Source organism: Ochotona princeps, chromosome 1 (assembly GCF_030435755.1).
Source record: "Ochotona princeps isolate mOchPri1 chromosome 1, mOchPri1.hap1, whole genome shotgun sequence".
Taxonomy (NCBI): domain Eukaryota; kingdom Metazoa; phylum Chordata; class Mammalia; order Lagomorpha; family Ochotonidae; genus Ochotona; species Ochotona princeps.
This window is the reverse complement of record NC_080832.1, coordinates 77,630,900-77,646,338: the sequence shown is the minus strand read 5'-3', so window position 1 is coordinate 77,646,338 and position 15,439 is coordinate 77,630,900. Positions and strand designations below refer to the sequence as shown.

Sequence of the window (15,439 nt, the reverse complement as noted above, 5' to 3'; positions counted from 1 at the left end):
ATGCATTCCACAGTAAAATGGAATTAGAGTCATTAATCAAATTTTAGTGTACATTAATGAAAAACGTCCTTGTTCTTTTATTTTTGGTGTGACTTCTGCTGCTAGGTTTCATCGAATGTGTATTAGATGAAATTTTCCTTTGCTGTAGTTTTTGTGGGTCATCTTCTATAAGCAATTCTGTATTGCTGTTTTCTATAAGTGATATTTTTGAGGATTGTTATTATTTATATACATATGTTTCCCAAAATGAACGAAACAGAGGTTTTCGTCTTAAAATTACATGACAAAAATTACTTGTACTGAGGTAAAAATATGAAATACAGTAATTCACTTTACAACTGAAAAATATCTTTTAGTAATGGCCACACGTTTTAAATTGCATATATAGAATTACAAATATAATTTTTTTCTTTGCACTGGGATTGTAATGTATGTTGAAAAAATTTTAACAGTATGAAATTCAGATGACTGTGCAGTTGAAAACAGTTGTAACTTATTTGGAGTATAATTGAATTACGATATTATTTATGGAATTATAGTCATTTATTTTTATTGCTGAATTTCATTGTTTGCTTGAAATGTATATTTGCTTCAACATTAGGTTTTCCTTTTCTCTTTCAGTCTGTGATCAAGACAGGGCGGCTGCTGATCAGCCACGAGGCTCCTCTGACTGGCGGCTTTGCATCAGAAATCAGCTCTACTGTTCAGGTAGGGGGAGGGGTTGGCACTGATCCCACACGGGTGTGATTGCACATGCCTATTGAAGAACACAAATATTTATCATAGTGTGTAAAAGTCTTCACATGGTGGAAATGCACTTTTCCTCCTTCCAACTCCGCCTCACTGTCCCTTAATGCTCTCTTCACATCTTCTAGAGAAGAAATCGTAAATTAATTTAAAAACTTTAAAAAATCCTTTATGGGAAGAGGAAAGTTTGATACAAAATTAATAAACTAACTTCAGCTGTGTTTGCTAGCTTAACAGGAAAAAAAAACTTACGAATTCCAATCTGATAGTTTTTCAAATAACATTTTAGGTTGTTATAAAATAGATTGATTATGAAATTGATCTAAGAGTTCACAGCTTTCACCTCTCAAAAAGAAAACTAAAAAAACTCAATAATGTAAATAATGTAAATCTTAAATATTTTATTAGTCTAATTAATAATCAAATTATATTTTGATATTGGCAATGATTTAGAAATTGTTTTTAAAAATTTCTCTTATCTAATACACACTTAAAATGTTTCGTATAAAGAAAAAATTCTACACTTATTTTTCTGTAAGATTTTTTACTTTAAAGTTCATTCACATTTGTTTGTAAAGATCCATAAAGTAATTTTAGGAAGTTTCATTGTTCCCAATGTTTTTAAATTAATAATTTACTAGATTTTAAATCTAAGACATGCATTTAAAACTCAGAGTTCCTTTGCTGTAGTGGTGCTAATTTGTTTTATAATTGTTAAGATGAGTAGAGAATTTCTGTGAAAGTATAGGGCTTAATAATCTGACTTAAAATTATAATATATATAGCTAATGAAATTTTTATTTTTCAACTTAGTAAACTGATTTTTGCCAATAAAAACACTAATTATCAAAACTGTAAATATCTTTGAATTAGAGGAAGCAAATTGAACCTAAAGTGTTTCAAATATTAGGTCAAACTAACTCCTAATTATACTCTATCAATGATATTACATTGTTGCTTTTTAAAGTATATTTTTGTGTGTGTAAGCATGTGTACACTTATTTATATAAAATCTGACAAAATTTGAAGAAGCAAATGATTGTTTTGCATGTGTTTTTCCTATATATAGATAAATATTGGAAGCATTTACCATGACATGAGTGCCCAGGATTTGTAGTGCATTTTATTCATTGAATAGTGCCATGAACTGTTAAAAAATGGAGGTCACAAGTTTGTGTCACTTTATCAAGATTGTATTTCTAAGCAGAGACAAATCTGGGGAAAAGAAATTGAATTTTCTGATTTCTGCTTAATATGTCACTTACTAAACAATTTAAAGTGATTGTAGCTATTGCTGATAGAAATTTTGGTAGCTTTTTGTGTTGCCTGTTGAAAATTTGCTCATCTCGAATGAGCAAATAGTTGCAAAAGGAAAGCAACTGCACCATAGGTGGGATTAGAAATTATGACTTCTTTCACAATGTTTGCTTTCTATTAGTATGCTTTTTAAACTTTAATCTTCATAATTTATTGGTAGACCTCAATAAAATGTACTATTTCTCAGACTGAAAAAGATTTAGGAAGATGATCTAATCTAGGATCTCCTGATTTTTAATATGTGAAGTCATGTTAGCAGGCAAATGTCTCGGAGGTTTCAAGAAAACTTTAGTGAATCACTGTTTGAAGAACAGTACAGTAACAGTTCAATACAGTCATGAAACCTAAGTTACATGAAAATTTATAATATACCAATCATATTCTAAAATTAGGTGATCATAACTGCTAGTAAAAGTTGTCAATATGACTTTTGAAAATAGAATTGCATTCATAATACAAAAACACTCCCCTCTCCAAAAAAAAAAAATCAAAACACACAAAAGCAAAATGAGACATTGTGTGACACTCTCTGAGTTATTGAATGTGGCCATAAAGCCTCAGGTGTCTGCAACCTGAAACCTGAGGACCGTTAATCTAAGCCAAGGTCTTGCTTTGTAGTCCAGAGTGCTCCACAGTGCTTTGACCTGCTCCTTTTAAAAGATGGTGGAAGATGTGGTGCTAGGATAGGAGCCTGGAGTAAATGCTTAGTGTGTGCATGCACATTCTCTATTACAAATGCACTGTTTCCTAAGAGGAACATAGAAACTTTGGATTTATTATATATGTCTTCTGTTTGCCATGATAAAATCATTCAACCAGATAACCACAAAATTAATTAATGCTACCATTCTATGAGGTTTGTATCTCCACACTTAGTATCTTGAGTAATTAGAATTTGGATTAACTAATATAAGGATGAATTTCAAAATATACACTATCATTTTTTGCCTCATCAGTTTTGTTGGCACAAGTAGAAAATGCAGAATAATGAACTTGGATAAAATTTAGTGAGCAGGGTATCCACAAATGTTTGTTCAAGTTGACTTTTATTGATAAAGAGAGGGAGACACTTAAATTTTTTTTTCTTTTTCAGGAGTAATATTTGCACATCTTTAAACATAAACATACTTTTCAGTAATTGTTATGCACATACACAAGTAAATGAAATGTGCCTTATGTGAACTCTCATCATGAAAGACCCTGTTTCACATTACAATTGAAACCTGGATCAAATTACCAGCACTTTGGGTTGTTTTAAAATGAAATCAGTTAGTGTGAGGTGTGGTTGATTTCACCACTGGGAATGGCTCATGTTTCTATTTTGTTGTTGTTACTGGTGTATATAGCTTATGTGGTTATAAAAAGAAAGATAAAACAGTTAAATCTTAAAAGTCAGCTTTCTGGGATGACAAGAAAAATGTCCACAGTGAAATTCTATTGTTATTTTGAGAAGAAGTTTAAAATTCTGGATGAACATGATCTATAAATTTGTGTACTGTTGAATATTGAATTATAGTTACATAAGTGTTGGTTAATTCTATGTGAAAGTTTGTAAGAAAAAAACTTTTATTTCACAGACACTTTTTGTGGAAGATACCTGGTAGATTTTAAAATCCCAGGATTAGTCCTATAAATTTGCTCCTAAGAAAGAGAGAATGATTACTAATAGAATACTTAATGTTTCCTAGTTCATTAAAATGTGAACTCCTAAAGCTCTGTATTGTTTTAAATGCAAATTTAAAGTTATTACTCATTTAAAATAAAAGTGTTGAGCACAGTTTAGCACTATAAAGAATACATAATTTTAAGTTTTCAATTGATATTTTTATGCAAAATACAATGACACCATGCTTTCTAAAAGCAAATACTAAGCAAAAGAATATTTTTATATAAAACATTAACATTGCTATTAAAATATTATTTTTATGTGTGCAGCCAAAATATGAGTAAAATGAATAGAGGGCACAAGCATTACATTTTTACATACTTATCCCACTAAACAACTTTTTCATCACATAAGGAATTTGATGCTCACAATTTATATTTGTTGGTGCCTGTGCTTTTTCTCATAAAGCCATTTATTAGCTAAAAAAATTGTTATTAACAGTTTGAAGTAATGTCAAACTCACAATGTAATTTGAAGATTGTATTGATTAGATGTAAAATAGTTTTTACTCATACTTATTTTCTTCATAAAATTTATATGAAATCAGTGATCTAAGAAATGCTTTACATTTCTGTTGGGTTGGATTTGGAAATTAACCAGGATGCAGAACAAGCTGAGTTTGATATACTTGGCCCCCTCTGGGAAGATTTCTTATTCCTTCATCCAAAGCTTCACTGTCTCTTCCTATCTAATTTTACATTCCCATCTGTTCTCACTTTGGGGTCAGGGAATTTTTTCCTTCTTTTTTTTTCAGTTAGCGCATAGTGAAACTTGAAGTGCTTCTTGAAGTCCTGCACCGAGCACTGTAATTTATGGAAAAGTACAAAGACAATAGAATGTAGGTAATTCATTGACCTGACATGGTGTAGTTTAAGCAAAGGTTTCACTGTTTCAAAAAAACTTTCATGTGAAACTATTTTTTGTGGTTATCGTGTTTCTCAGTTTTTTTTTTTTTTTAGGCGTTTCAAAGAGAAGTCCTTCCTATACAAGAAAGTATTAACCTCATTTATTTTAATTTTTCCCCAAATTAATTTATGTTGTATGTTCAACACAAGCATTATTTATTTAGATATTAAGAACAAATAATTTATGGTTGTTTAACAGATTTAAATAGCATGATTTCCTTAAGCATGGGAGAAACCAACCTTTATATTAATTTCTCACACACTCAAAATGATGAAATAAATCTTGACTGATAGAACTGTGTGATAATAAAAATACTTTTTTTTCTGGATTCAGTGCTTAATAAGAGTGCCAAAATTTAGGGGATTGTGGTTGGCTTAAAGGTTTGAGTGTCTTTTTTTTTTAAACACATGGAAGCAATAAGTCTGCAATAAAGCGTCCAATTGGAGAGGATGGTAAGTTTCCATGCCATTGTTCCATCCTTTCTGTGCGGTCCCTCTTCTGAGAAGAAGAACTTAAAAGTTTTACATACTAACATACATTTTTTAAGGTTAACAGTTTCTGATCATTTGAAAAGGCTTTCATGGGACGTACATGAATCACTGTATAGAAGTCATATGTTTCAAGTAAAGGGATTTTGCTTTCCTCATTTTTTATACATTTTTTTTGTTATAACGTTATGGCTGCCTAATTTATAAAAGTCTATTTAAGCATCAGTTTTAAAAAAAGGAGAATGGTCCTAAATATTCTTGCATTGTTTACATTGTATAAAAATATGTTTAATTAACATCCTCTTGCAAAAACTATCAGAGTAGTACTGTGATGGACAATTAACTCTAGTTTTGTAATCATGGTTGTTAAGAACAATTTTGTTAGTGACGCTAACATTTTCCAGCAACAAAACAATCAGAAGTATGATGTCTGTATTTTACTGTGGACCCAAAGCACCAGCAAAGCAGCTTAACATACAGTGTGTAGATATAGGATGGCCTTTTTGTAATGCAGTTTTACCCTGAAGCCTGAAGAATATTCTGTAAGCAGCCTCTATGACCACAGGTTATGATCCGAAGTGTGAAGTTCTCCAGGGATGTACAGTCTTGGAGCTTCTTCATCTCTGTTTGTGGCTGAACACATGTTACACTCTGTGGGTTCTGCTTGCCCTGACCACAAGTGGTCTCCTTCCATGTCATTGTTTCCTTCGCTTGTTATTGTGAATGTGGTCAAGTTCCCATCATCTCTCTCCTCCCTCCTGCTACTCACTCTTTCTTGGGTAGTCTCAGCCCTTTACATGACTATCCTCACAATCTCTGGATTTGAAAACTTCAAATTTGATTTGCTGTTGAGCTTTAATTTAAAATTTGAACTTCATATTAATTTCAGTATTTATAAAAACTTTTATCCTAAAATAGCTAATGGAAGGACTTGAACAAGAATTATGAGAGAATGTGTCCATGAGCACATGATATTTGCCAGTTTCTGGAAGTCAGCTTATCTCACAGTGAAGTCTGCAACTTTTTTTGGATCATTTAAGCTGTTTCTTTGTCTTGGTCTCCATCCTGTCCCTTACTCCTTACCACATCAATAGGCATTATTTTCTTAAAATATATATCAAATTTTGTCCAGTGCATTTAAGAAAACTCCAATGGATCTACAAGAAGATATTTGATCAAATTTGAGGATCCTGATCTACCCAAAACAGTTTTCAACGTTATTTCTAACATCCGTCTTTTTACTGCATCATTCTGGTCATTCTGGCATATTGGTCATTTTTTTGAATAATAGAGGATTCTTGTAACAATCCTTTATTAGTTTTGTGCATGTTCCTGCTACAAAATTTCATCCAAGAAATGGAGTTCTTGTTTTACAGACACCTAATGTTTATTAGAAGAAATAGATAAGAAACACATAATCAAAGTATGATACTACAAAGATATAGTATTTAGAAAACTAGAGGGTTAGAAAACACTTCACTGCCTAACCCAGATGTGACAGCTAAATTAACTTTTAGAGATTGAGTATGACTCTGGAAGTGAAGGTGGATAGACATTCTAGGCAAAGAAACAACGTGGGTAAGAAGGCAGGAGAAGTTTTGGCTTAGTAGTTACAATGCTTTTGGAATGGTTGGAGGGCAGTAGGCAGGGCAATCTTCAGTAATTTTTTTTTTCAGTGTAAAGTAGTCCCTCTAGATTTGAAAGTACATTTACACCTCCTATTTCTCTTCTTTGTAACCTCTGCTTAACCTCTTGTTTTGTCCCAAGACTGTTCCTGTCCTTCCCATTTAATCAAGACTGACTGGTCTGCCAGAGGGATGGGAAAGAATGAACTCTGCTAATGTGTTGCATGAGAATGTCCTCAACTACAAAGTCATGATATAAAAGTGTAGCCCTTGAGCTGAAAATTTGATGCCAATGTATTTTAAAGATTACGTGAGTTCCAGCATAATCTCAGTTTTGAAAGTCACTTTGATGCCCCATATCATATGGCTTCTCATCCCCAATATCCTTCCATTGTCTCACTTGTTTTGCTGCCTCATAGCACTTATTCTCCTTTTTCCCTCAGTTGAAAGCAAGCTTCATGAGCTCCAGAACTGTTTTTTGTTTACACTCTTCCATAAAATCTCTGTGCCTACAATTATGACTTTATGAAGTAGGTACTTAGTAAAAAATTTAAGTTGTTTGACCCCAAGCAATGAAGTATTAATAATTTCTTTGAAAGCGAGTGCTATTCTTGCTGGTTTTGTATATGCAAGTTATTTTAAATGATATTGTCAAAAAATGCAAGTAAGAGGTATATTTAATTTGCTGCAAATAATTTGGGAGTCCATGAATGATATAATAGCCATTGCAGCCATTTCAGGAGTTAACCAGTAGATGGAAGATCTTTCTCTTTGCCTCTCCTTCTTCTCTGTTAACCTGACTTTCACATAAATATAAATATTTTTTTAAAAAAGAAATGCATTTACTAAGTACATAATTTGATGTTAAAAAAAGTTTGGGTCCATACATCATTTTTCCTAATATATATACCAGTAAAGTTGATAAACCGAATAGACCATTTGTTTCGATGTAGTTAATGCAGCTTTCAAAACGTGGTTGCATTTTAATGAAAAATTATGATTGATTCTAAATACTTTGCTTGCTTATTTGGCATGAAATCTTTTGCATTAAAATATATTTTCAATGTTCAACTTTGTTTTAAAAAAATTTCAATCCAGGGTACCATTATTTAAAATTTTGTAAATGAGAGTGGAGAATATATCGGTGTCCTCACTATTCTCTTTTCCTCCTTGTTAAAAATTTTAGACAACAATGAAGATGCAAATAAAATTAGGCAAGCAATGTTAGTTATGTTTTATCAACACCTTACTTACAATTAGCAACAGACTCCGTCTGTGTTCTGAAGATTAAACTGAATCTGTCAGCTTGATATAACCATTTGTAGTCAGTAGAGTTAGTGTGTGTAAGCTCATTTTATTTTGGTAATTTATTGTAATTAAATGTGTATGAAATTAATTTATGTCTTGTTATAAGGGCTGTTATGTCTTTTAACAAGAGCGTTTGCAGCTTACCCAACTTGGTTAAGTTTAAAATAGACATTAATTACTGCTAATGACATTTCTGCTCAATTTGAATTTAAATGCTTGTGAAATTATATTACAACCAGCACTTACTACAAAGACCAAGCAGTTAAAAATGAACCTATAAGCAAAAATCATCTAGGTTATAGTTATGCTTTTTAAATCTGTCAATATTAATGTGAATTTTAAGATTTCATTTTTACTTGTAGAAATGTCTGAAAATTTTTACTTGGTTGAGGAAGTGTTTGCGTGCTTGATAATTGTCTTTCTAGTTAAGTGAAAAAACAAACTATATTTACTACTTGATCCATTTGCAGGGCTATGCTTTTCTGCTTTAATTCTTCAGAGGAAAGCTAATACTTTTTACTGTTGAAGATAACTTTCTATTTTAAATGATGAAAAGAATATGCGTAGTTACCAAAATCCCTACTCGTAAAAAAAAAAAAGATAAAATTGGCAATTGTTTTAAATGGGTATAAATGCTTACATTTTAAATATTGTTTTATAGTGACTAATGCTTCAAAATTTAGATTCATATCATCTACAATTTTGGTTGTTCCAGTGTTTAAAACAAATCCTGATTATTTCCTATACTCTGATAGTTTTAGTTTACCCTCTTACTATCTACATTGTTGTATTTATTCTTTGGATTAATTTTCCTTTTTTTTTTTGAATCATTATTTCAAAAGCAGAAAGAGAAGGGGGAAGAGAGAGAGAAATAGAGAGATTTTCTTTCCACTTTACTCCCTAAATTGTCACAACAGCAGAAATTGGGCCAGTCTACAGCCAGGAGCAGGCATTTCTTCCTTGGGTCCCACTTGGCTGCAGGGGCCTAGGAGTTGTGCCTGTCTCTGTTGCCTTCCCCAGCCATTAATAGGGTGTTGGATAGGAAGTGGAGCCACTGAGACTATATGACATACTGGCAATGCAGGTGGAGACTTAGCCTATATATTATGCCACATTGTTGTCCCCTGCTATATCAATTTTAAAGTCTCAGCTTCAAATAGTGATAATATAAAGGGCCATCTCCTGCCTCTACACCCCCACACTGACTTTATGCTGTATTTTTTTTTTAGCATAAACTTTGCTGGAAATAGATCTCTACTTCGTGTGTATAGCTGAGCAATTTAAATATATTTTATGAGTAATATTCCCATATCACACAATCTCATACATTTTATTAAAACCAGCTTTCCTGTGGCAGTTCCAAAAGCATAGTTAAGATACATTAGAATAATACAGTGCTGCATAAATGTTGATTGAATAGTTTTTAAATATGATGGAATGTTTTGATTATGTGTGCAATGAATAATTTACCTAATACATTGAATACAGTATCCATTTTAGTAAGACCCGTGTACTACACCAAAATAGAACTTTGACAAGCCTGTATTTACAGGGAGTCTTGGAGCAGGAACAGCACTGATACAGCACAGTGCTCTCAGTGAGCCTGTCTCTTGGATCCCTTTGTGGCCATTCAGAGAACCACAGTATTTTATCCTCTCCTTTACTTTCGGCTGCTTGCTTCTTTGCCTTCCTTCTTTTCTCCTTGCTTTGACTGACCCCTTTTCACCCTGCCAACTTCCCACAAGCATAGGATCTTTGTAGAGAAATGTAATTCTTCTCTTACCATGTATAGATGAAGCATGATTTTGGTCAGTTTTGCTTACTGAAAGTTTTGTTTATCCCTGTAGGAAGAAATAGTAGTGCACTGTGATACTGGAAGAAAGGAAAGGAATGTAGTTGCATATAGGCAAATCTTTTTATCCTCTATGTGGTTAACTGGAGGTGTGACTCATCAGAGGAAAAAACCCTGAAATCATATAATACCATTTGAAAAGCATTTGGCGTTGGAATGTTCTTTTAGACTAAGAGTGTGTGTTTCTCTTTCTCTCTTTCTAACTCTCTCTCTCTCTCTCTCTCTCTCTCTCTCTCTCTCTCCCCCTCCCTCCCTCTCTCCCTCCCTCTCTCTCTCTGTGTAGTGAGGAATGTTTATTTTCCCTATATTGGCTTTTCCACTAGTGAAACTAACTTTTACACTAGTGATTTTTAAGTGGTATGATTCAATGGGAGGTAATACATAAAACATTTCCATGTAGTTAATTTCTTCCAAGGATATCCTAATTAACCATTGACTAGCTGAATGTATTGAGAGGCCTTTGAGTATATGTCAGATAGACTAGACATCTATGTTTGGTAACAGTTCATAGTGTTCAGAATTGTATAACATGTTACTATAGCTTATAAGATATATGAGTGAAATTGTCATTTGTGATTTGATTACTGTACTCTTGAACAGTGATTTTTCTACTTCTTGGTTTCTTCATTTAGTGGATGATTAAGCTTGTCATTTTAAGTAAGTTGCAAGTATGTTATCATAAATGTTAAGAAAGATAGGAGGAAGAAGGATGGGAGCATGGGATAAAGGGAAGAGAAGAGGGAAGGTGGGAGGGACTTTAGCATGGAAAGTATTATTCTATTTTTAAAATTGTGTGCATAAAATACATGAAACCTGTCACCCTCATATAAATAAAACATTTGAGAAATTAATTTTCCATCTCAGAAAAGTATTTCTGTTCTAGAAATTTTAAAATTTGTGAATGGAATATTTTCAGTCATGTGAAAAAAATACTCAGTTCTCATATTCAAGATAAGGGGAAGCAAACTGATAGGAAGGAGAGCCAGTTCTGATGGCCTGTTAAAAACATGACTCACACTTTTACTAAACTCTTAAAATCTACTATATTGCCCCAATAAGGAAGCTAATGATGACCACCATATAGTTTATTTCTAAATATGCATGGCAGTCATAAACTGTGCTTATGCATATAAACCAAGACTTATGTTTGTTTACTTATGCTACATGATGGGAAGATGTAGTGTGAAGTTAGATTTTAAGTAAAGATTAGTGACAGTGGAATTAGAAATGTGTAGCTATTTTTCTTGAATCAAATTTGGATCTCTTAATATTCTCCAGGATTATTAAAAAAAAAAGATGAACAGAAATGCCACTCCTTTCAAGAAGAATTTAAAACCAATTATCTTTGCCAATGGTTAATTGGCTCTTATTCACATATCTTACTCATTTTAAGCAATGAGCTACTTCAAAATCATTCAGTGATTTGTCATTTATTATGATGGGAATGAAATAATCTCTAATATTTTCAAAATATTAGCAATTCCTAACTGATTTCAAAATAAAACACATTTTTTTCTTACAAACTGGATGGCTAATAGTTTGTGTTATGAATAAAATGAAGGTAAAATATAATTGTATGACTTAATATGCCTTATAGCTTTTAGCTGCTTTATAAATCAGCAAGTGAAAAAAAAACATTCATTCCATTAATAGCAACTTTCAATTCTTACAAGTTTGGCTTTTGAAATAATTGCCAGAGGAGCAAATTATATTGTCTTTAACAGTAAATTAAGGTGCTGGTAAGCATTGTTAGCTATTTTATTGTGTTTATTCTTTCAGTAAACTTTCTTTCATTTCATTAAATCATACAACTACAGAGTTGACTTTTTTTTCTATAAAATGTATATAATGGCATACTGACCCTGGTGTTTGTATTTTTGAAAAATGTCTTGATAAGGAAAACCCAGTTCAGGATCTGGAAAATAGGAATTTAAGAGGATATTAAATGTACTCCTTTAAATATATATATTATATATAAAAATCTATATAATATATATAATATATAAGTATATATTATAAATATATATATTGTTTACGTATTTCAACTAAGGTAATTAGGGACATTACTTGCACATGAAAGTGAAGTAAAGCAGGAGTGAGCCTCTTCTGAGTGATCTAAAAATACTGCTTTCCCTATATGACTGCCTAAGGCAGAGTCTTTCCAAAGTACTGTGTCATGTAGACTTTATCTTAGCGCTTTTAAACCTAATTTCATTATATTATGCACATATATCTGTGTTTTTACTTGGAAAACTTGTGAAAGAACCCACCTCTTCAAGTTACCCTGGAGTTTAAGCGTGTGATTTCATTGCTTGATCTTTGTTATTAAATAGAAGAGTTGGAGTAAATTAGTGTCAGGAAGCTCAGGTGTAGTAGCGGAGATGTGGAGAGGACTAATGTTTAAGTGTCCTTTTGTTTTAGAATTAGAATTTATCTCTGCACACATAAATAGGTCTTTTGTTAAAACATTTAAGCAGCAAATATACACTCTTACTCCTTGAGTGAATGTAATTGTGGGTTTTTTCTTTTTAAAGTGTTTATTGATTAAAACAGAGGAAGAGAAAGGAATAGTTATATAGAGAAAGAACACCCATCTTCTGGTTTTCTCCCCAAAGGCCAACATCACTAGAAATATGAAGCCAGGAGCCCGTAATGCAAATTAGGTCTCCAAATTGATGGTGGGACCCTGGTTGCTTGAACAAATGCCACTGTTTCCCATGATCTGCATTAGCAGGAAGCTAAAGTCAGGTTCCAGAGCCAACACTGAAACCAGCTACTCCAGTGTAGTACACTGGAATCTTAACCAGAATCTGTAACTACTATGAGAAATGGCCCCTCTTCAATAACAATGTAATGTAAAAACTATCACTAGGACTGATTTCAAGTTGCCAGTGGTCTTAGAGTTGAGCCTCAAAGTTTTAGAAACTTTATATACCTTTAGGCAGTATAAGAGATCTCCCTTTGTATATCCTTGTTAAATTTTAGTCATTCTAGAGGAAATGCAATCGTATCTCATTGTGATTTTATTTCCCTTCCCTTGATTACAATGAGGTTGCTTACCTTTTCAGTATACTCATATCTCTCCATATCATGGCCCATTTCTTTGAGTAGCCGTCTGTTTCTCACCAATTCTAGAAGCTCTTATTTATTTTTAGATACAGGGATTTTTTTTTGTTAACCAAGACGATAGCTTGCCTTTCTCTTTCTTAATGGACTCTTTAAATGAGTGCTGTTAATATAGTAAAACTTCTTCATATTAATGTGAAGATTAACATTTTGTTTTATTTGATAAATATCTATATATTACATAAAATTAGTGTATTCGCTTATGTTTTCCATATGTTCAATTATGTTGCCTTGCTTATTTTGATTTATCCACATACAAGCAAGGTTTTTCTTTTTTTCTTTTTGTTTCACATAAACTAGAAAGGCAGCATGCATTTTTATTCTTGCAGATATGAAAATCACTAGCATACCTTATGGGAAATGTTTTGCTTTTTCATCTCTGGAGTAGCACTGTTTTTATACATAAAGACTCCTCAGATGCTTTGGGTCTTTTTCTGGTATATTCCTCTTGTTCCATTGCTCTATTTGTTTATCTTTACAAGAATGTTATCCTGTCTTATTCAGAATAGAATCCTAGCAAGTCTAAGATAGAATAAGCCCAGACTTGTTCCTGTCCAACAATACTATGGTACCTTACAGCAGATTTGGGGCAGACAATTGACAGAGCATTTACGATGCAACTTAGTCTGATAAACACAGAAAGACTATTCAGATAAGACAAAAATGAATTGGATAAGTGACTTAAATGTCCTATGGTATAGCATTATTTTTCATTTTTTTCGTAATGCCAGTTTTTGAGTCATACCACACCTTGTAGTATACAGGTAGCTAATTCTATTTGGAGCAATTGTAAAAATTTAGTTCACTTTCATTTCATAGATGAATATTGCTTTACTCACATTTTCCTGTTATTCTATTCAATAGTTAAACATTCATTTAATAGAAATTCAGTGTGGGATTAGCTTTTTTACCTGAATTGGTCCACACTGTTTTTTCTGTCTTTGAAATTTAGCGAAGTGCTGATGATAGATGTTATCAGCTACAACAGGTCATGTTATAACTGAAGTTGCCAGAGAGAGATGTGACAAATTCAAAGATAAAACTAGAATCTGTAGACAAAGACAGTGGCTATATGTGAAATGAAATATTCAGGGGGAAACAGAATGAAGGTTGCCTTACTTCAAAAACAGTTGGAGGTTAGAATGACACTTTTAAGAGGCAGGCAGGAAAAGCTAACAGCTGAAAAAAATCTGTATTCAGTTGAACTGCCTTCAAAAGTAGAGAGGAAATAAGGATTTCAGTTCACTAACATTAGGCCTGCATTATTGGGAAGAAAAGGAAATTCTTTGTCTTGAAAGGAAATGACACCAGATAGTGCCTGAGCTCTATAATGAAAAACTGCAGAACCCACGTTCCATTCAAATGTACATGGAATATTTAAGCACATACCGTGCAGTAATTGTATTTTAACAAGACATAAATGTTTGAAATCTTATATGATACCTTTTCTTACCGTGATGCAATTAAATTGAATACGATAAACATCTAGAAAACAATTAATATTTGTGAATTAAACCTTTGTTTCTAAATAATGCCAGATCAAATAAGAAATCATAAGTGAAAATATAAAATACAAAAATATAACATAAAATTCATGAGGAACAACTTCGGCAGATCTTAGGGGAATATATGTAATTGTAGGTATTCATATTTTTAAAAGCTTAAAACAGTAATAAAATAAGAGTAGTAATAGGTAAAATATAAAAATTTAACAAAATTGAAGAAAATTGATTCATTGTAAATAGAAATAAAACTTATAGTTCCCTAGAAAGTCTAATCAAGAAAAGGAGAGAGAAAATGTGTATCGCTGACATCAGGATTGAAAATGGAAATATTACAGATTTTACAAGCATTGAAATGATCTAAGTGGGCATTATGAAAACCTTTATATAACACACAATCCTTGACTCAAGTCAAAGTGATATGCAGCCAAAGAGGAAGACTTGGGAGTAACATAGAAAAGGAGGGAGCTCTCAGGTACTTACAGTGTGGTCATAACTTTGTTGGACATTTCATATAAATGCTTTATTTGATCTTCACATTAGGCAGTTGGACTCAGGGAGGGTAATTAATTTGCCCAGAGCAGAATAACAGGCAGAATAACCAGAGGAAGCAGAAACTGCACTACACCTGTTTCCAAACGCAAGTATATGCCTTTGACTCAATGGCGTATGAAAGTTTCAGCAAGTAATCCCAGCAAATGAAGCAGCAGGCTCAGAAAGTCACCAGTATGTTCAGGCTGGTATAGTAAAACACTACAGATTTTGTGTTTTATAAACATGGATATTTATATGTTGTGGTTCTTGAGGCTGAGAAGTACAAGATCAATGCACTTTGCACCTGCGGTGTCTGGCAAGGGTCCACCTGCTGGTTCATGGGCTGTTGTCTTCTTACTGTGTCTTAA

General features: G+C 32.6%; 1 protein-coding gene across 2 annotated transcripts in view; it reads left to right on the top strand.

Annotated features, from left to right (window-relative positions):
• Nucleotides 1-15,439, top strand: part of BCKDHB (branched chain keto acid dehydrogenase E1 subunit beta) — a 241,402-nt gene that overhangs the window by 175,888 nt on the left and 50,075 nt on the right. For both annotated transcript variants that reach the window (XM_058661160.1, XM_058661155.1), the window contains exon 9: nucleotides 622-708. In XM_058661160.1, the coding sequence (XP_058517143.1) occupies nucleotides 622-708 (87 nt within the window). The remainder of the gene's footprint in view (nucleotides 1-621; nucleotides 709-15,439) is intronic.